Source organism: Plecotus auritus (assembly GCF_963455305.1).
Source record: "Plecotus auritus genome assembly, chromosome: 8".
Classification (NCBI taxonomy): Eukaryota; Metazoa; Chordata; class Mammalia; order Chiroptera; family Vespertilionidae; genus Plecotus; species Plecotus auritus.
The window spans coordinates 94,008,088-94,029,096 of NC_137782.1; the positions used below are offsets into that span (position 1 = coordinate 94,008,088).

A 21,009-nucleotide genomic window follows, 5' to 3' on the forward strand; every position below is an offset into this window, starting at 1 on the left:
AAGCCCCCCAAATCTGTGATTAAATCCTACTCTAATCCGTGCAGGCACAGGGGAGATGGTCAGATTCACAAAGAAAAGCAGTAGCCTGAAGGCAAAAGGAACAAAGTAGTTTCAGCTGCTGATAGCTGCAGGGGAAACAGAATCTAAACTGTTTGCTAGAATAAAGTTAACATTCTTCAGAGAAAAATAACAGAATCCAGATTTCTACAATATTTCATCAAGAACATACTACAGGCAATAAAAGATTCACAGACATGAGAAGAAATGGGAAAATGTGACCCATATTCAAGATAAATATCAGTTAGTAGAAACAAACCCAACGAGGACCAGATGTTAGAACGAGCAGACACGAAAAGGACTTTATTTTTTTTTTTAATAAATCTTTATTCAGATTATTACAATTATTTCTCCTTTTTCCCCCCATAGCTCCCCTCCACCCAGTTCCCACCCCACCTTCTGCCCTTACCTCCCCCCCACTGTCCTCATCCATAGGTGTATGATTTTTGTCCATTCTCTTCATGAAGCCCCCATACCCCTTTCCCCCTGAGAATTATCAGTCCACTCCCTTTCTATGCCCCTGATTCTATTATATTTACCAGATTATTCTGTTCCTCAGGTTTTTAATTCACTTGATTTTTAGGTTCGCTTGTTGATATATATGTATTTGTTGTTCATAATTTTTCTCTTTACTTTTTTCTTCTTCCTCTTCTTTAAGAATACCTTTCAGCATTTCATATAATACTGGTTTGGTGGTGATGAACTCCTTCAGCTTTTTCTTATCTGTGAAGCTCTTTATGTGCCCTTCAATTCTGAATGAAAGCTTTGCTGGGTAGAGTAATCTTGGTTGTAGGTTCTTGCTATTCATCACATTGAAAATTTCTTGCCACTCCCGTCTGGCCTGCATAGTTTCTGTTGAGAAGTCAGCTGACAGTCGTATGGGTGCTCCCTTGTAGGTAATTAACTGTTTTTCTCTTGCTGCTTTTAATATTCTCTCTTTGTTTTTTGCTCTTGGCATTTTAATTATGATGTGTCTTGGTGTGGTCCTCTTTGGATTCCTTTTGTTTGGGGTTCTGTGGGCTTCCTGGACTTGTAATTCTATTTCTTTCACCAGGTGGGGGAAGTTTTCGGTCATTATTTCTTCAAATAGGTTTTCAGTATCTTGCTCTCTCTCTTCTTCTGGCACCCCCATAATTCTGATGTTGGTACGCTTGAAGTTGTCCCAGAGTCTTCTTACATTATCTTCAACTTTTTGGATTTTTTTTTTTTGCTTTTTGCTTTTTCGGTTGAGTGTTTTTTGCTTCTTTGTATTTCAATTCTTTGACTTGATTCTTGTGTTCCTCTATTCTGTTTCTGGGTCTCTGTATAATATTTTTTATTTCAGTCAGTGTATGTTTAATTTCTAGTTGGTCCTTTTTCATATCTTCGAGGGTCTCGTTATATTTATCGGCCTTTTCTAGGATATTCTTAAGAAGTCTTATAACCGTGGTTTTAAATTCTATATCCAGTCGTTTGTTTTCCTCCATTTCTTTCGTTTGTGATCTGATTCTTTGACCCCGCATTTTCACTGATTCCCTGAGTTGGTAAGGTAGATATTTGTGCTAGGTTTCCAATATGGCCCAGTGGGTCTGCTTCCCCAGTTAACCTGAGGTGGACACTCTTGGTGCACCCCTTTGTGGACTGTGTGTACAGCCTTGTTGTAATTAAGTCTTTATTGTTGTTGGTATCACTGGGAAGAATTGACCTCCGGGCCAGTTGGCTGTAAGGATCAGCTGTGTCTATGCTGGGAGAAGTTCGGTGCTGGAGACAGCCTTATAGGATTAGACTTGCCAAATTGCAATAGCCTCTGTGCTCAGCTTGGATGGGGTGGAGTCTCAGTCTTGGCTTCCTGTCAGCCTTGCCCTTGCGCGCGTGCGCACTTTCAGTCCTCTGCCTTCCCCGGCTCCCGAGTCTCCGCCCGAGAGTCCAGACTCCCCCCACAAGAGCGTGGGTCCCCAGGGGCTCGCCTGGAACTGGGGTTCACTGCAGTCAGAACTGGGGCTCAGTGCAGTCAGGATCCTCTGACTCCCTTCCACTAGGGAAAGCCTGTGGCAACCTCCGCAGCCTTTGTGCACACTGGCCCGCGTGCGCCTTCAGACTTCTGCCTTTCCCAGATCGAGTCTCCGCCCGAGAGTCCAGACTCCCCCCGTAAGAGCGTGGGTCCCCAGGGGTTCGCCCGGAACTGGGGTTCAGTGCAGTCAGAACTGGGGTTCAGTGCGGTCGGGGGCTTCCTTCCCCCTTCCGCCAGAGAAAGTCAGCCAGGCTCTCAGCCGCCCTTCCTCTCTGCGTGCACAAAGCCCCTTTGCCGTACCTCCAATTCTCTGTGAGATTTTCTCTTTCCTTCTAGTTGTAGAATTTTCACTCAGCCAGCTTTCCTGTGGTTCTGGATGGTGTCCGTTCTGTCTTTTAGTTGTAGTTTTGAAATTGTTGTGCGAGGCAGCAGTTTAGGTGTTTACCTATGCCGCCATCTTGGTTTCTCCTCACGAAAAGGACTTTAAAACAGCTATTGTAAAAGCACACAAGGACTAAAATGAAAATAGGGCCATAATGAATGAAAAGATAGGAAAATTAATCAAAGAAATGAAAACTAGAAAAAAAAAATCAAGACTCTTGTAATAACACAGTAGGTTGGTTGGTCAGACATAAAACTCTTGCAGATAACAATTACAGAATCGTAAAGAAAAAAGAAACACATAAAAAAACAACCATTGGAGAGCAACTAAAAGGCAGAAAATGGAGGGGAGGCTACCATTTAAAGGTGAACTGCAATGGGAAAGATGTGCAAGCAAGTTCTTTGGCTGACTACTAAACTACACATGTAGTTCCCAGAGGAACCAGCAAAAAAGCAGCAGCAAGAAACTAAACAAACTGAACAGAGAGTTTAGTGCTGCTCAAAGGAGACAGTTGGGAGTTGGAGATCAGACAAGATAACTGCCTACTACATAAAAAACCACCTTGGAGAAATAAAATGGAATCCAGAGCATCTGTAGTGTATCATTTATACTGTTTAGTGATCAATTAAAAATAACTATCTATGTATTGACAGCAAAAAAATGATACATAATTTTTTAAAGCAGTTAATGGGAACTTTACCTTATCAACACCAAGATGATTCAAGTGTTTCAACCACCAAGTAAGGATTTAAAAGGAGCTATTATAAATATGTTCAACGTGTAAAAGAAACACACATGCACAAGGAAGAAAATATAGGGAATCTCTATATCACAGAGAATTAGAAACTATAAAAAAGGTCAAAATGGAAATTCTAGAGCTGGAAAGCACAACAACTGAAATAAAAAACTGCAGATGACAAAAAGATTCACTGAACTTAAAGATAGGTTGATAAAAATGATGAAATCTGAACATCAGAGAGAAAAATGATAGGGGAGAAAAAAGAGACCCACAGAGACCTGTGGGATGATATCAACCACCCCAACTTTGTATAATCTAAGCCCCAGACTGAAAGGACAAAGACAAAAAAGGCACAGAAAAAATGTACTTGAAGAAACAATAATCAAAAACGTCCCAAATTAGGTGAAGGCATCAATGAACACATTCAAGGAGTTCAATAAACACAAAATAGGATAAGCATTCACTTTGCAAAAAAAAAAAAAAAAGAGAGAGAGAGAGAGAGAGAGAAATCTGAGCAACTAGAAAAAAAGGACACTTTATATGTAGGAGACAGTGTGGGTGAGAGCTGACTTCTCTAGAAAACAACACAATATCTGTGAAGAGCTGCAAGAAAAAAACAAAAACAAACCTATCAGCCCAGAATTCTATATCCAGTACAACTATCGTTCAAAAATGAAGACAAAATTAAGATATTTTCTGGTACAAACAAAGATTTATTATCATCAGCCAAACAACCTTAAAAAAGTACTCAAGGAAGTTCTTTAAGTCGAAGGGAAATGACACCAGAGGGAAACTCAGATCCAAAAAAGGAGGAAAGAGCACAAAAAATGATAAAAATGTGAGGATAAAAGGCTATACGTTTTTTTCTCTTTTTGTAATTTCTTCAAAAGATATAACTGTTTAAATCAGAAATTATAGATTCAGAGGATCCAAGATGGTGGCATAGGTAAACACCTAAACTGCTGCCTCACACAACAATTTCAAAACTACAACTAAAAGACAAAACACTATCACCCAGAACCACGGGAAAGCTGGCTGAGTGGAAGTTCTACAACTAGAAGGAAAGAGAAAAGAGCATTGAGACGTGCACAAGCACTGAAAAGCTGAGGTACGGAGGCGCGCGAATCAGGCTGGCGGCGGGCGACTGGGAGCGCTGCTTTTTTCAACCCGAAGGGAGACAAGCTCCCAATTACTCCAAACTCCAGTTTCTGGGGAGACGCGGGAGACCCAAACTCCTATGGGGAGAAGCTGGACTGTCTGCCATCGGGTTGGAAAGTGAGGGTGGCTTGCTTGCAGGGCTGAGCGCAAGAATAATTGTTTATTGCGCTGGGGCGCAGGACGCGGGACGCAGAGCTGACTTACTGGCAGCCATCACTGTTTGCCACGCCCTAGCCTACTGATGCCCTGAGACCCTGCCCTGCACAACCTACAAACCCACCCAAGCTCCAAGCAGCAGCTTTAGCATATGAATGGCCTGCCCTATCGCACCTTAACCTAGCAAACTTGCAGCCCCGGTCAGACAGCTCCAAAACCTCCAAACCCCAAGCAAAGAGGAGAAAACTGTAGTTCTTGCTGTAGCTCCTGCTGGGTGGCCTCAGACAGTAGCTGACCTGCACCCCATTGGAGATCCAGAAGACAGTGTACCTAGTGGTCAGTGTGAGACGCCAGATTTCAACTCCTCACATCCATAAGTGACACATTCAAGAGGCAGACTCAGTGAGCACCAAAGCCCCACTGAAACAAGTCCTGCACCATAAGCGTGTCTCCAGCACAGCAGTTCTTCCATTATAGACACAGCAGGTCCTCACAGCCAATTGTGTACCAATTCCTCCCAGTGTACCAACAGCAATCAAGTGTACCAACAGCAATCAAGGCTTAACTACACCAAGACTTTGCACTCAGCCCACAAAGGGGTGTGCCAAGAGGGTCCACCTTAGGTGATTGGGGAGGCTGAGCTACTGGCCCCTATAGGTCACCTACCACACAAAGCCACTCCATCAACACAGGGAAGCAGCAAAATGCGAAGACAAAGAAACATGTCACGAATGAAAGAAATGGAGGAAAGCAAACTACTGGACAACATAGAGTTCAGAACCACATTTATAAGGTTACTCAAGAATCTTCTAAAAACCTCTGAGGAACTTAGTGAGACCTTTAAGGATCTTAATGAGAATGAAAAAAAATTGGAAAAGGACCAGTCAGAAATTAAGCATACACTGTCTAAAATAAAGAATATACAGAAACTCAACTGTAGATCAACGTACCCCAAGAATCAAACCAAAGATCTGAAATATGAGGAAACAAAAAACACCCAACCAGAAAAACAAAAAGAAAAAAGAATCCAAAAATATGAAGATAGTGCAAGGAGCCTCTGGGACAACTTTAAGCATACCAACATCCAAATTTTTGGGGTGCCAGAAAAAGAGAGCAAAATATTGAAAACCTATTAGAAGAAATAATGACAGAAAACTTTCCCTAACTGGTGAAAGAAATAGAATTACAAGTTCAGGAAGCGCACAGAACCCCATACAAGAGGAATCCAAAGAGGACCACACCAAGACACATCATAATTAAAATGCCAAGGGCAAAAGACAAAGAGAGAATCTTGAAAGCAGCAAGAGAAAAACAGTTAGTTACCTACAAGGGAGTACCCATAACGACTGTCAGCTGATTTCTCTGCAGAAACTATGCAGGCCAGAAGGGAGTGGCAAGAAATATTCAAAGTGATGAACAGCAAGAACCTACAACCTAGATTACTCTACCCAGCAAAGCTATCATTCAGAGTTGAAGGTCAGATAAAGAGCTTCACAGACAAGAAAAAGCTAAAGGAGTTCATCACCACCAAACCAGGATTACATGAAATGCTGAAGGATATTCTTTAGGGAGAGGAAGAAGAAGAAAAAGGTAAAGATAAAAATTATGAACAACAAAATGACATCAAATACATACCTACCAACAAGTGAATCTAAAAATCAAGTGAATAAAAAATATGAAGAACAGAATGGACTGGTGAATATAATAGAATCAGGGACATAGAAAGGGAGTGAACTGACAGTTCTCAGGGGGAGGGGGGTGTGAGGGGTGCGGGAAGAGATTGGATAAAAATCTTACACCTATGGATGAAGACAGTGGCAGGAAGTAAGGGCATGGGGTGGGGTGGGGAATCAGGTGGAGGGGAGCTATGGAGGGGAAAAAAAGAGGAACACCTGTAATAATCTGAACAATAAAGATTTATTTTAAAAAATAATAATAAATAAATCAGAAATTATAATACCATGATATCGGGTTCATAATGTAATATATATGTTATAGTATACATGAAAAAAAAGAGAGGAAAGGAAGTGGCTGGAACTACATTATTACAATGTACTATATATTTTTTAAATCACTAATAGAGAAATTAAATCACAGTACTAAAAAGATACTCTACTCCAAAAGAAGGCAGGAAAGAATTAACACAGGGACAAAAATGGATGAGACAAATGGAAAAAAAAATAACAAAATGGCAAAATTAAATCCAAATATAATCAATAATTACATTAAACATAAATGGACTAAACTCCAATTAAAAGACAGAAACTGTCAGACTAGATATAAAAGCAAGCCCCAAGTATATGCTAATGAAAGCAGGAACACTTTAAATGTAAAATATTTCAGGTTGGGAGCAAAAAAAGAATATAAACATACAATGACAAATAGTAAGCATAAGAATGATGGAGTGGTGATAGTAATATCACAGTAGACTACAAGATACTGATTACTATCAGAGATTTTTAAAAAATCATGCCTTAATTAAAGGGTCAGTATACCATAAAAATATAAACATTAAATGTATAGCTTTAAATGGAAAAGGTAGGCTTAAAATTACTGAATCCTCCTTAGGAAGCTAGAAAAATGCTGACAAATTGAACTCATGTAATTAGAAGAAAGGAAATAATAAACAGCAGAAATCAATTAAAAAGAAAGTAAGCAATAAAGAAATTGACAAAGCCAAAAATTGGTTCTTTGAGAATATTAATAAAATTGATAAATCCCTAGCAAGATGATCAAGAAAAAAAAAATTAAGAGAGAAAACACAAATTATCAATATTATAAATGAAAGGAATAACACTACAGATCTTACAGGCATTAGAGAGATAAGGAAATATTGTAAACAACTTTACCCCAATAAATTTAACAACTTAAATAAAATTAAATTCCCTAAGATATACAATTTACACAATGACACGAATGTAATAACAAATCTCAACAGCCCCACATAAAGAACTGAGTCTATTATCAAAACCATTTCACAAAAGTTTTACCCATGAATTCTAACAAATATTTAAGGGGAAAATAACACCAATCTTAAACAATATCTTTCAGGAAATAGGAGAACAGAAATACTTCCCAACTCAATTTTTGAGGCCACAATAACCCTGATTCTAAACCTGACAAAAACATAATGGGAAAGAAAATTGCCTACAATAGTCCTCTTGAATATAGATGTGAAAATCCTCAACAAAATGTTAGCAAATAATGGAGAAGGGAACACTCTTCACAGTAGAATGTCAACTAGAACCATCACTGGGTGCTAGTATTAGGGGGTGAGGGTTGATGAAAAGCATACTTACATAGCTTCAAAGTAACTCTCATTATTTCTAGAGTGCAAATAATGGGAGAAACTTGGCAGACACCACCTCTATCTACTAAGTCACCGGAGTTAATATAATCAAAATCGGGACAAACGGAAGTCTTGGGCCTCCTGATGTTACACATGAGTACACATTGCTTCCATGATATCCTGCCAGAAAGGCAGACCCTGGATCTACTCATGAAGAAACATCAGACAAACTCAAATTGGGAGACATTCTACCAGAGAACTGGCCTGTACTCTTCCAACAGGTTAACATTATGAAATTCAAAGACAGACGCAGGATCTGTTCCAGATTAAAGGAGACCAAAGAAACACGACAATTCAGTGCACTGTGGGATCCTGCACTGGATCCTGGACAAATGACATCTTAACATGAACTGTCCTGATTTTGATCAATGCACTATGGTTGTAAAAGAGAGAATGCTCTTGTTTTTAGGAGTATGCACTGAAATATTTAGGAGGAAATGGGTACAATGTCTCCAATTTACTCTCAAATGGCTCAGAAAAATATATACACCTGTGTATGTATGCATCTAAATGTGTGTGTATTGTGGGTGTATGTGTGTAAAGAGAGAGAGAACACGAGAAAACAAATGGTGCTGAACATAAACCATGGAGAAGGTGGATAACTGGTATACAGGAGTTCATTCCTGCAACTTTTCTACCAGTTTGAAAACAAAATAAAAAACAACCTCCCCCAAAAAACTTTTAAGAAATCTTCCACTCCCCCAAGGCCCAAAAGAAGGGGAAGAAGGAAGGAATGAAGGGAAGAAGGGAGGAAGCAGGGCAGGGGGCAGAGGACTTTCTGTCTCTGAAGTACACACTTGGCAGCCCACTGGAATCTGCACCCAGCAGACAAGAGGGGAAGGTGGAGAAGGGGAAACTGTCCCCACAACATAAATGAGGAAAAGACTGTGTCTTTCCAAACCAGAGGACACGTGTCTCATCTGATGCAAGGCAGAGCTGCCGAACACCAGGCTTCTGTATCCAGGGTAACGGGCAACTAAAGGGGGCCCAGTATGTCTCTCCACCCTGCCCACCTACCCCGCCCACATGACCTATTACTACCTGCACAAAACCAATCCTGAATCATTAAAAGTCAGCACACTGAGTGACCAGAAATGATAGTCCTGTGGCCTTGGGAACCACTTGCATGGAATGACGATCTTTACTTAGTTGCTTGGAGCCAACTATTCTTTACAGCACATAACCACAACATTCTTTTTAAATAAATGCGCAAATAAAAATGAGCTTAAAAATAGGAATGACGACAAAAAATGAGGAAGCTTTAATGTGAAAACGTGTTGGGAGAGAAAAATAGGCTTCTGACAATTAGTTATAATCTCAGAATGCTAATGGCCTTCTTACAAGCACAAGGAATTATAATTGGTCTCTGGTGGCCTGTTTGTGCTGTCTAGATGTAATTACAGGATACAGTGCTTCCAGTTTATACCGATCCATTCATTTAAAAACATTTACTGCCTGGCTGGTGTGGCTCAGTGGTTGAGTGTCGACCTGTGAATCAAGGTTCAATATCCGGTCAGGGCACATACCCGGTTGCGGGCTCGATCCCCAGTCTGGGGTGTGCAGGAGGCAGCCAATCAATGTTTCTCTCTCTTCATTAATGTTTCTATTTCTCCCTCTCCCTTCTTCTCTGAAATCAATTTTTTAAAATTTACTTAGTATAGACTCTGGGCCCAGCACTGTGCTGGGTGCTGATGGTGGAAAGACACCTGTGTTTAAGAAGTTCACCATTTGGAAGGGGAATTAAACAAACAAAGGAAGTTCACAATTCAGCTGCTGGGTTGGAGAAGATAGATATGAAGCAAGCCTTCGAACATATGAAGGGGAGCATCACTACCATGTTCTGCTAAAGCTAAAAAGACTTCACAAGACAAAATGCATGCATGTGTGACAAGCCAGGGTGTAAGAAACATGTCATTTGTTCTGCACAACTCAAGACTGCCCAGGAGGCATCTAGTTGGCTGCTCTGATTTTCCTAATCACATATGCACCAGGGTTGCTGGCATGAGAATCCAGAGTGCAACTTTCAATAAGAATGAAAAGTCTAATGGACAGAAGCACACCTGTCTATGAAGGCCTGACATTTCCTGGGAGTGAGCAGCACTTCCTGTAAAACAGCACTGACCTGAGAGTGTGTTTATGTACATGGACACAGCATCACTCACACCATATGGTTCAAAGAGAGCCCTAAAACACAAGGGCATCAGAGCAGTCCCATTTGCTTCTCCTCCCACATGTCACCTCTTCACAAGCGCACCTCAGTGACCAGTGTTTGGCGTTTGACTCACAGAGCAGCTAACTGAGAACGCTGTCCACCTTGGGGGCTCTGTGAATCACACATGGTCTTCTTTTCCTTGAAGAATGAAATCTATTCTCCATCCAAATGTCCAAAGATTGAACACAGTTTTCTAGCTCAAAAGAAACACTGCCCAAATGTGCTCCACAACTCTGGGTGTCCAAGGAGTGAGCCCCTCCAAGAATCCTGGGCCTCGGGGCTCCAGGAAAGGAAGACAGAACAGCTTCTGAATGTGACCAAAGCAGGCATGGGCCAGACTAGACCCAGGCCACCTTACACCAGGGCGGCATGGGGAGCAAAGTGCAGCGACGCCCCCCACCACCACCGCCGCAAAGTACTCGAATCACAGATGTGCCTAGCCTGCCAAGGGCTCAAGACCGCTTTTGTTCTCTGCAGCCACATCTGAATGCTTAGACATTCAAATAATGATATCAGCAACTCAGTTGGAATGAAAAATACAATTTATGTGAACTAATTTGTTCTGCAAGTGATTTGTGGAGATAGCTTTTTGAAGGCTTGTTATATTTTCCAAATATTTTCACCACACAAAAAAAGAAGAAGAATATTGCTGACAAGAATGGAATGGTTGGAAACAAAACAAAATAAAACTCATGCAAAAATGCCTTTAGCATTATTTTTCATGGTATTATCAGTCTTTAGGGATAACATATTTGGTTGTCAGTCGTAACCTTGGAAATTTGCCTAACCAACTTTCAAACAAAAAAGAAGACTGAGTTGGCAAAGTTCACTACTCAACTGCCAAATACTCCAACTAATGATATTATCCAGGTTCGTTTCGCACAACAAATTTAATTTCTTAGAGAGAAACTTGAAATTTATAGGAGAACCCTGGAGAATTTGAATTTTAATAATCAATTATTCTTCAGCCTGATTCATCTTATAAACATATGGGATATGCAAAATATTAAATTAGTTTAAAAAGCCAGACCTCTAACTCAGAGTTGAGGAAAACTTTTACATAAATGAAGAATAACTGCCAGATGTTCTGATACTCTAATACAATTTTTTGGCTCCATGGTGTACAATGCTTCCACACTGTGACAAAGAGAAGAATTCCTTTCTCTAACGTCATTCTGTTCCAAACAAGAAAACAGCTATCTCCTATACCTTACTGCACTCGTAACTGAGGCTTATGATGTTACCACCTTGGGTAGGATGTTTCCTAAAATGCTGGGGCTATTTACTTCTAGGACACAAACAGAAAGGCCATGCTGGGCAGCACCTCCTGCATGGGTCAAGGGGCAGCGGTGGGGACAGCAGCTAAGAAAACACGATGGCTTTGGGTGACCTTCCCTTGGGGAGTCTTGGTCTCAGGCAATCCATGACTACTGGTACTGACTGCTCAATAGTCTGTGTGTGAACAAGGGTTCCAGAAGCCAGCAGAAAGCCCCTGATTGACAATCACTTCACAATGCATACAGAATCCTACAAACCCAAGAACACCACAAAATTAACTGTTAAAAGCAGAAGAAATTTAGTTTAGACTAGTCCTTTAATTGTACATCTTTAACTGGTATCAGCACAAATACTTAACATAGCATTTCCCAAACTGCCTTCTTCAGAGTGCCTCTTTCTTACCTAGTGACATGCCCACTTTAGTCTTGCCTAATCAATAAAATAGTCACACATGCCTACTAGGATTTAACTGTCCTGGTACCACCTAAAATCATCTCCCATGTCACACCAGGTTCCTTACTTTGGGAAACCAGGTCCATGATCCAAATAGGTTTAAGGATTCACCTACAAATCTCAGCATCCTGCCCTGCAGAAAGTGAAGCCAGCTGCCCCAATTCTGCCCAAATCACTGACATCCCATGCTTTGCCTTCTTAAAGCAATTGGTGACATAGTCACTTTCAAACACACTCAGATCTGAACCATGAATTTTCTCTGAGCAAGGCCGAACCACCAGCTACCTTGTTTATGAGAACAGGGCTGGCCAACAGTGAACACATGGGTCACTTCAAGTCACACACATGCCCAGCCACTGGACAGCCACCAGGCATGGGTCTGTTGTTCCCCAGACAGACTTACATTCACAGCTTCAGCTTTGCATTCGTCGTCACTGTCTGGGGCAGAGAGCGCCAGCAGGATTGGACACACTTTGTTTTCAATATCGTGCTGGAAAATCAGATCCTGCTCCAGAAGAATCAAGAGCACTTCCTGGCTTGACTTTCTAACCTAGAAGAGGAAAAAGGCAAAGGGGAATCACAGAATGAGCCCAAGTGCTCTCAGGATGAAGACCAAGCTTTCTCAGCAGAACACCCAACTGGCCCTGCCTCCCCTCCACCATAGTTCTGGAACCTTGAGGCATACTTCCTTCTTGAGGCCTTAGAACATGCATTCCCTCTGCCCGACTGGCTCCTGCCATTCGATGCTCTCAGGCCAACATCCTTCTCCTGAACCCCATCAAGTCAGGCCCCATCTGTACCCTAACAGCACCCCACACTTTCCTCTCATGATTCATGTTCCAGATCTACACTCATATAGATGCGTGCATGTGCACACTCCACATGTACACACGTGCACACATGCACACACACACAAATACACACATTTTTCTGTATGATGACACAATGCCACCTGTCTTTCCCACCCAGACATGGCTGGGTGCCATGTCTAACTTGTCCTCTGTCCTCCTGTGCACCCTCAGGACCTGGCAGCAAGTTGATGACATGGAGTGCAGCCTCCCACTGCTTTGCAAAACACTAGGACACCACACCCGGGCGTGAATCATGTCAGCTGCAACAGGAGGCAGGGCTCAGAGGAGGTCCTGTGTGGAGGACAGGAACAGGAGGACTCAGTGCAGAGAAGAGAAAGGCAGAAGGCTATACTTCATAGTGGGCCTGGGGTGAGCAAGCACGAGAACTCGGAGGGAACCTAGGATGCTGAAGAGATGACATTTTTGGGGATATGAAAGCAGAGGAAATTCCAATAGATAGAGCCAGTCACAGAATATGCCGCTCCAGGCCTATGTTGAGGCAGAACAGCGATGGGACCTGGAGTATAGAGTCACAGATGAGGAGCAGAGAGCAGTTACAGAGAGCCAGCCTCTAAGACTAAAGCCACAGCATTAATTTTCTAAACAGGTGACAGGATGAAAAAGCATTTTGGAAGATCTTTCCGGCACTGTGTACCGAGGAAATTGGAGGCGATGACAGACTGAGGGCAGAGAGGTCAGCGAGGAAGTGATTGCAGCGATCGTGGTGGGGGAGGTGAACAGAGAAAAGGCAATATCACCAGGCAAGGTGACAGGACCGCATGTCCAACTAGAGACAGCGATGCCCCCAATAACTCTGAGGTGTTGAGCACTTGGTGAGTGTCTATGCCAAGAGCAGAGAACAAGAGAGGACCACAGAGCAGAGGAGTCAGACCTGTCAGCTGCCTCCCTGCGGGACACAATCCCAGGTGATGGCTCAAAAGGCTAGAGGGCAGCTGGGAGGGCACACCAGACAGTGAGGAGGAGCCGTGAGTGGACATGGAGCCAGATGGCAAAGGCAGTTCGAAGCCTGCTAAGGGTGAAGGGTGGCCTCAAAAAGTTATATCCTTGGCAAATCCTTGCAATCTCTGTATGGGACCTTATTTGGAGAAAAAGTCTTTGCAGATGTGATTAAGTTCAGGATCTTGAGGTCATCCAGGATTATTGGGGTGGGCCCTAAATGCAATCATAAGGGCCTTACAAGGGAAAGGTAAGAGGAGAAGACAGACAAAAGAGGTAATAAGGCCATGTGAAGATGGAGGCAGAGATGGGATTGATGCAGCCACAAGCCAAGGAAGCCAGCAGCCGCCGGAAACTGGACGAGGCAGGAAAGATCCTCCCCTGGAGCCTCCAAAGCAAGCGTGTCCCTTACAACACCTTGATTTGAACTCAGGACTCCAGAACTGTAAAAGAATCAATGTCTTAACATCCTGCCTCTGGTTGCAGCTGCCCCAGGACACTCATACACAAGCAAGGCAAGGGGAGAGAACAGTGTGCTCAAAGGTATAGAGAGGAATTCTGGAGATGCATGGGACGTCCCAGATGACAGCAGTGAGGTGGCCTGGGTGAAGTGGCAGAGTGGGAGGCTGAAGTGTCAGCTGAGGTCAGAGTGGAAAAGGTTTCAGTATCCCACTAAGACTCCTGGTGATTATTCTCGTGCCAAGGGGAGCCCTGAGAGCTGGCAGAGGAGGAATAAGGTCAGACTCAGCTTCAGTGAGGATAACAGTTTAGAAACCTCAAGGGGTTCTGAAAGCTGAGAGCAGGCGAGGGGCTCCCAGGCAGGGATGCTCCCAGCTCTAGATCCAGGGGCCAGGGGCAAAAAGGAGAGGCTAGGTGTGAGAGACACAGCCGAGAAGAGTTCAGTCATCACTGAAGATGATCACAGAAAATCTAAGGTGACTCTGGAGTTTTTACCTCAGGCCTCCAGTAACCAAAATAGAGATAAGGGAGGAACCAAGACTGAGCGGAAAGAGAAAGGTGCAGGTGCTGGAGTCTTGAGCTCCACGTGGTGCAACAGATCTCCAGGGAGAGCCATCCAGTGGGCTGTGGAGATGGAGGTCAGGACGCACGCACCCCAGGGACATGGGTGAGGGACAGCTGTCAGGTTGTCACCGCAGATGGGTCTCTCTAGGCCCACAGAAGCAGTTGAGACAGAGGGAATCCTGGCACTGTGAGAAAAAGATGAGACAGCACCCTGGAAGGCGGCGGAGGCCAGGGCAAAGACCGGGGACGACGCAGGCAAGGAGGAAGGGCAGCTAAGAGCCCAACAGGTGACAGTGGTGTGAACATTGCACCCCAACATGCGCTCTGCCATTACTAGCTGGGCATCTGGGTGCAGGAATTACTCCCTCGGGGCCTTGCTCTGGCCTCCGTCCCAGTGGACAGTAACAGTGCCATGTCGCAGGGTGGCTGTGTGGTGAATGACTGAACAAGCAGAAGGGCTCAGACCAGGGTTCAGGTGAGTGCGCCCCAGATGAGTGCTGGCTAGGATCTCTAAGAGACCAGTGTCAGAGCCCAGAGAGGGAAGAGTCAGGACGATCCCAGCCCAAGATGAACAGAGTCCATGTCCTGGTCCCTTTTTACCCACTGTCAGGGCAGGGCCATGAAATGCCTGGTGGGCATCCAAGAAAGGGGTCTTCAAAAACCCAAAGTGCCTAACAGTGACAAATGGTACAAACAGATCAAGCCAAGGGAAAATAAATTGTGGGGGAAAAAGAAATGTAATTCCATAACACAGTTAAAATGAATGACCAAGAGCTTTCGGATCAATGTGGATAGATCTTAAACATGGAGAAATACCAACCAGCAAGTGGCAGAATAGAGAGTGCAGCCTGATGCCACTTAGGTAAGGCTTTAAAGCACCCCAAACAAGGCACTGTCTCATTCAGGGCCACTTACACAGCAGTGTGACTCTAAAATCCCCAGTAGGAAGGGTCACCCTGAGCTCAGGATGGCAGTTCTATTGAAGGGGAGGGAGGGAGACGAGTGGGAGTCAGGGGGGCAAAAAGCAGTCTTAACCATATCTGTAACCTATAAACAGAAAGGTTGGGAGCAAAATTGCAAAATGTTAATACTTGTTGAATAAGAGCAGTGGGTATATGGGTGTTTATTACACAAACCTCTCCTGTGATTAAAATATTTCATGATATTTTAGAAAATGAAACTATTTTTGAAGAAAAAAAAAACAAAAACACTGGATTTCACAATGAGGTGAGTTGAGTCTGTGGCTTTTGGGAGCATCTGCAGTGCAGTAGCTGAGGCCCGGCTGTGAGCCCATTCAGGGGTAGAGGCTGCTGAGGCTCCTCGTTTGAGAAGCTTGCAGTAGGGAAAGTAGTGATAGTTCATACAGTGTCAAGGCAGGGGACGAAAAGATGAGGGAGACTTAGGCATGATTATAATCAAATGAGCCCTAGCCAGTTTGGCTCAGTGGATAGAGCGTCAGCCTATGGACTGAAGGGTCCCGGGTTTGATTCCAGTCAAGAGCACATGCCCAGGTTGTGGGCTCAATTCCCAGTAAGGGGTGGGTAGGGAGCAGCCAATCAATGATTCTTTCACATCATTGATGTTTCTATCTCTCCCTTTCCCTTCCTCTCTGAAATCAATAAAAATATATTTTAAAAAATAATAATAATCAGAAGAAAAAAGCCAATGAGAGAGCCTAGAAAAATAAGCAAGCTTATGAGACAGAAGATGGAAGCAAAGAGGAAATGAAGACATCATACTTAAGTAGGGAATGGGACATCCATTCCCCCGAGACATAAGGCAAGTAGCGCATGACAGCTGAAGAAATGTGGAGTATTTACAGCTGATTCAGTTCTATGATTCTTTACTGAAAATATCTACAGGTAGCAGACCCTAAGCTAGGCCCCAGAGATAAGTAAGACCTAGCTGTACAGTGAGGGGCTCAGAGTCTAAAATGGGAGAGAAAGTCGGTTACAATACCCAGTAGAATCTGGGCAATCCTAAAACACACAACAGATGAGCCTAGTGAGATTGACGCAAAATCCTGGGTTCCTCCTCCAACTCGCTGCTCCCCAACACACACAACCACACCTCTGTACCGTAAGTTCCTCACCTCTACAGCAAGGATGAATTAACAAGGGTGCCAGTTCTTCACAGGGAGGTTCAGAAGAGAAAACAAGAATCCTGGCTAATCCTGGAGCATGGCGTGTGAGCAATGGGAGCTGTTAAATAGCAGCAGTCTAGGTGATAATATTGATAATATGCCCAATTTGGTTAATTTCATGCCTTACACAGAGTCACTGCATGTTCAATGGCCATGAAAGATACCTGAGGATGAACAGAGAGACAAGCTGGCCTGAGATCTGATGCTGGGTGGGACCTGGAATACCCACTCCCACATGTAAAAAAATGTGCATCTTTGCTGAAGTGAGAATCCTAACTCATCAGGGACCCTCAGGCACTCCCAGCGGCCCACACTGTAGCCATCTGGAAGGACCAGCCTCTGTGAAAGTGAGGCAGAGACTGGTGAGAGTAGGAGGGGAGGGGCATTCGGGAGGATCAAGGAGAACGAAGGGACTGGTAGGTGCCTGTGGCATCAGTGGCAGGATGGGGACAGGTGAGCCATGAAGGAGTGTGGGCTGTGCCCAAAGGTTGAAAAGAGTCTGAGGCATGTTCAGTGAGATGATTTCATCACATTTCTGTGTCTAAAGATGACAGAAATTGAGAAGAGGGGATATCCTACTCCTCTCTTTATCCCCAGTATTAAGCCTCACACCTTGCTCCTTATAGGCACTCAGAACCTGTCTGAAGAAATGAATGAATGGAAGAAACCATCAGATGAGAACTGTGTGGGGGAAATGTAAGCACCTAGAGAAGAAAATGCAAAACTAATCAAAATGCTGGTGTTAGAAGAGTGGAAATAGGGAGACTTTTTTCCTTCTTTGAAACTACATTCAATCCTGTCAGACTGTTCAACATTTAAAAGTAAGTATTTACTCTTTTAAAAATGCTTGGCTCAAGGAAGAAATACAAGTCCACATCGTAGAATTTCTTGAAAATAACAATAATGAAAACTTAGCATATCATAAAAAATTATAAATACATTTAGCCTTTGTGGAAATCCACTCCCAAAATAAACTGAAAGATAGAAATGATATAAGGCTATTTGTTGCAATAATTTTAAAGTGGCAAAAAAGTAGAGATAACCCAAATGTCTACTGATAAACAATGGTACATGTGCTCAGTAAAGTGCTACGCAGCCAGAGCAAAGAAATAAGGAGGCTTTCCCTGGACTGCTATGGGCTGGCCCCCAGGACACCCTAGACCAGTGGTCATCAAACTCATTAGTCAACAGAGCAGCAAACTGTGGCTCGCGAGCCACAGTTTGCCAACCACTGCCCTAGACAGTGGGAAAAGTAAGGACAGAGTAGCAAACACAGCAGCCATCTTGCATCTGAGAAGAGGAACAAGAAGGGGCAGAAGACAAGGACATATGTGAATTTGCTTAGAGTTGTGTGTGTGTGTGTGTTTTATAAAGGTAAGAATAAACCAAAACCTATTCAAAATGGTTTATCAGGCACTCCTAAAAAACCTGCAGGGGCAGGAGAGACAGGCAAGGGGATCAGAATGGAAGTCCGGTTTCTCTGAATATACTGACTCTGTGTTACAGCTTTTCCTGTGGAATCACATAAAAACATTTTAAGTCTAAATTAAATCAAAATGTATATGCTAAAGCATTTCCTACAAATAAAAAAATGAAAACAAATGAGCCTAAATGCAAATCAAGCTATCAGGTTCACCACGAGAAGGGTTGATGCAAGTGACTTGAAAATATAGTACTACTCACATGACTGTGTGTCTCCAGGGCAGATGGCCTGAGAACAAACGAATCTTAAACTACAGCCAGTAATTCTACCATAGGCTTAGTAATAACACCAGTATTTTCCTTCTGGATACACACATACATACATGTTAATACCATTAGGAAGCAAGATTCATACTGAGTAAAAAATAATATATACATATGTATATATAATCAAATAAGTAAAAACTCTATAAACCTAGAGTTTTTGCTTACATTTACAGTTTGAATTGGAAATATCAATATAACCTTAGGAGGAATTTTCATTTTTTAAGAAAATCAATTGCTCTGTCACTAGAAGAAATGACTAATCTCATAGCAATGAGCATCCCAGTATCCACACTCTGGCTTCATATTATCATATCCCTCTTTTATGGGGGGGTAGGGGGTAGCGGGGATATAGTATTTTTTTTTTAAATATATTTTATTGATTTTTTACAGAGAGGAAGAGAGAGAGGGATAGAAAGTTAGAAACATCGATGAGAGAGAGACATCGATCAGCTGCCTCCTGCATGCCCCTTACTGGGGATGTGCCCGCAACCCAGGTACATGCCCTTGACCGGAATCGAACCTGGGACCCTTTAGTCCGCAGGCCGACGCTCTATCCACTGAGCCAAACCAGTTAGGGCGGGGATATAGTATTTTTATAAGAGTTTCACAAAACTATAATTCTAACTGTGTATCTTTTCATTTGCCATTGTTATAGAAACTCAAGACAATACCATTACTCCACCCCACCCCACCCCCATCTCCTGTCTTCCTTTAGGTTGGACAGTCTGTTTGATGCTTCTATGACCCTGGCTCTATTTTTGTTCATCAGTTTATGTTGTCCATTATATTCCACAAATGAGTGAGATCATGTGATATTTATCTTTCTCCGACTGGCTTATTTCACTTAGTATGATGCTCTCCAGGTCCATTCATGCTGTTGCAAATGGTAAGAGTTCCTTCTTTTTTACAGCAGCGTAGCATTCCATTGTGCAGATGTACCACTGGTTTTTAATCCACTCATGTGCTGATGGGCACTTAGGCTGTTTCCAAATCTTAGCTATTATAAATTGTGCTGCTATGAACATAGGGGTGCATATATCCTTTCTGATTGGTGTTTCTGATTTCTTGGGATATATTCCTAGAAGTGGGATCACTGAGTCAAATGAGAGTTCCATTTTTAGTTTTTTGAGGAAACTCCATACTGTTTTCCACAGAGGCTTCATCAGTCTGCATTCCCACCAGCAGTGCACAAGTGTTCCTTTTTCTCTACATCCTCTCCCACACCTGTTGTTTGTTGATTTGTTAATGATAGTCATTCTGACAGGTGTGAGATGGTACCCCATTGTCGTTTTGATTTGCATCTCTCTGATGATTAGTGACTTTGAGCATGTTTTCATGTCTCTTGGCCTTCTGTATGTCCTCTTTCAAAAAGTGTCTATTTAAGTCTTTTGCCCATTTTTTGATTGGGTTGTTTATCTTACTTTTGTTAAACTGTATGAGCTCCCTATAAATTTTGGAGATTAAACCCTTATCAGAGATAACATTGGCAAATATGTTCTCCCATGCCGTGGGCTTTCTTGTCATTTTGTTGGTTTCTTTTGCTGTGCAGAAGCTTTTTATTTTGATGTAAAATTTGTTTATTTTGTCCTTAATTTCCATTGTCCTAGGAGATGTATCAATAAAGATATTGCTATGACATATGTCTGATATTTTGCTGCCTATGGATTCTTCTAAGATTTTTATGGTTTCCCGTCTTATGTTTAAGTCCTTTATCCATTTTGAGTTTATTCTTGTGTATGGTGTAAGTTGGTGATCTAGTTTCATTTTTTGCATGCATCTGTCCAATTTTCCCAACACCATTTATTGAAGAGACTGTCTTGACTCCACTGTATGCTCTTGACTCCTTTGTCAAATATTAATTGAGCATAATGGCTTGGGTCGATTTCTGGGTTCTCTGTTCTGTTCCATTGGTCTATATGTCTGTTCTCGTGCCAGTACCAGGCAGTTTTGAGAACAGTGGCTTTGTAATATAGCTTGATATCTGGTATTGTAATCCCTCCAACTTTGTTTGTCTTTCTCAGAATTGCTGCAGCTACTCAGGGTCTCTTTTTATTCCATATGAATTTTGGAGAGTTTATTCTAGGTCTGTGAAATATGTCATTGGTATTTTAATGGTGATTGCATTGAATTTATAGATTGCTTTGGGTAGTATGGACATTTTAATGATGTTGATTCTACTAATCCATGAACATGGTATGTTCTTCCATTTGTTTACGTCCTCTTCATCTCTTTTATCAACATCCTATAGTTTTCTGAGTACAGGTCTTTTACCTCCTTAATTAAGTTTATTCCTAGGTATCTTAATTTTTTTGTTGCAATGGTAAATAGGATTTATCATTTCCCTCTTAAAGGAACCAGGGCATCTTGGAGAAATGGCCAGTTGCAGGTAAAAGTGAGCTATCCAAGTCTACTGGGTCACGTCAAGAAGATTCAGGGGCCAAATACAGAGTTCCCCCTCATCAAACTTAGGATAATTTGTCTGGCTGGCATGGCTCAGTGGTTGAGTGTCAAC

The 21,009-nt window shown here is 42.6% G+C and overlaps 1 protein-coding gene across 4 annotated transcripts in view; it reads right to left on the reverse strand.

The window, feature by feature from the left end:
* LOC308256769 (serine/threonine-protein phosphatase 4 regulatory subunit 1-like) overlaps positions 1–21,009 on the reverse strand; it is an 81,980-nt gene that overhangs the window by 22,883 nt on the left and 38,088 nt on the right. For all 4 annotated transcript variants that reach the window (XM_080685032.1, XM_080685033.1, XM_080685034.1 and 1 more), the window contains one exon: positions 12,178–12,324. In XM_080685032.1, coding sequence (XP_080541158.1) covers positions 12,178–12,324 — 147 coding nt within the window. The remainder of the gene's footprint in view (positions 1–12,177; positions 12,325–21,009) is intronic.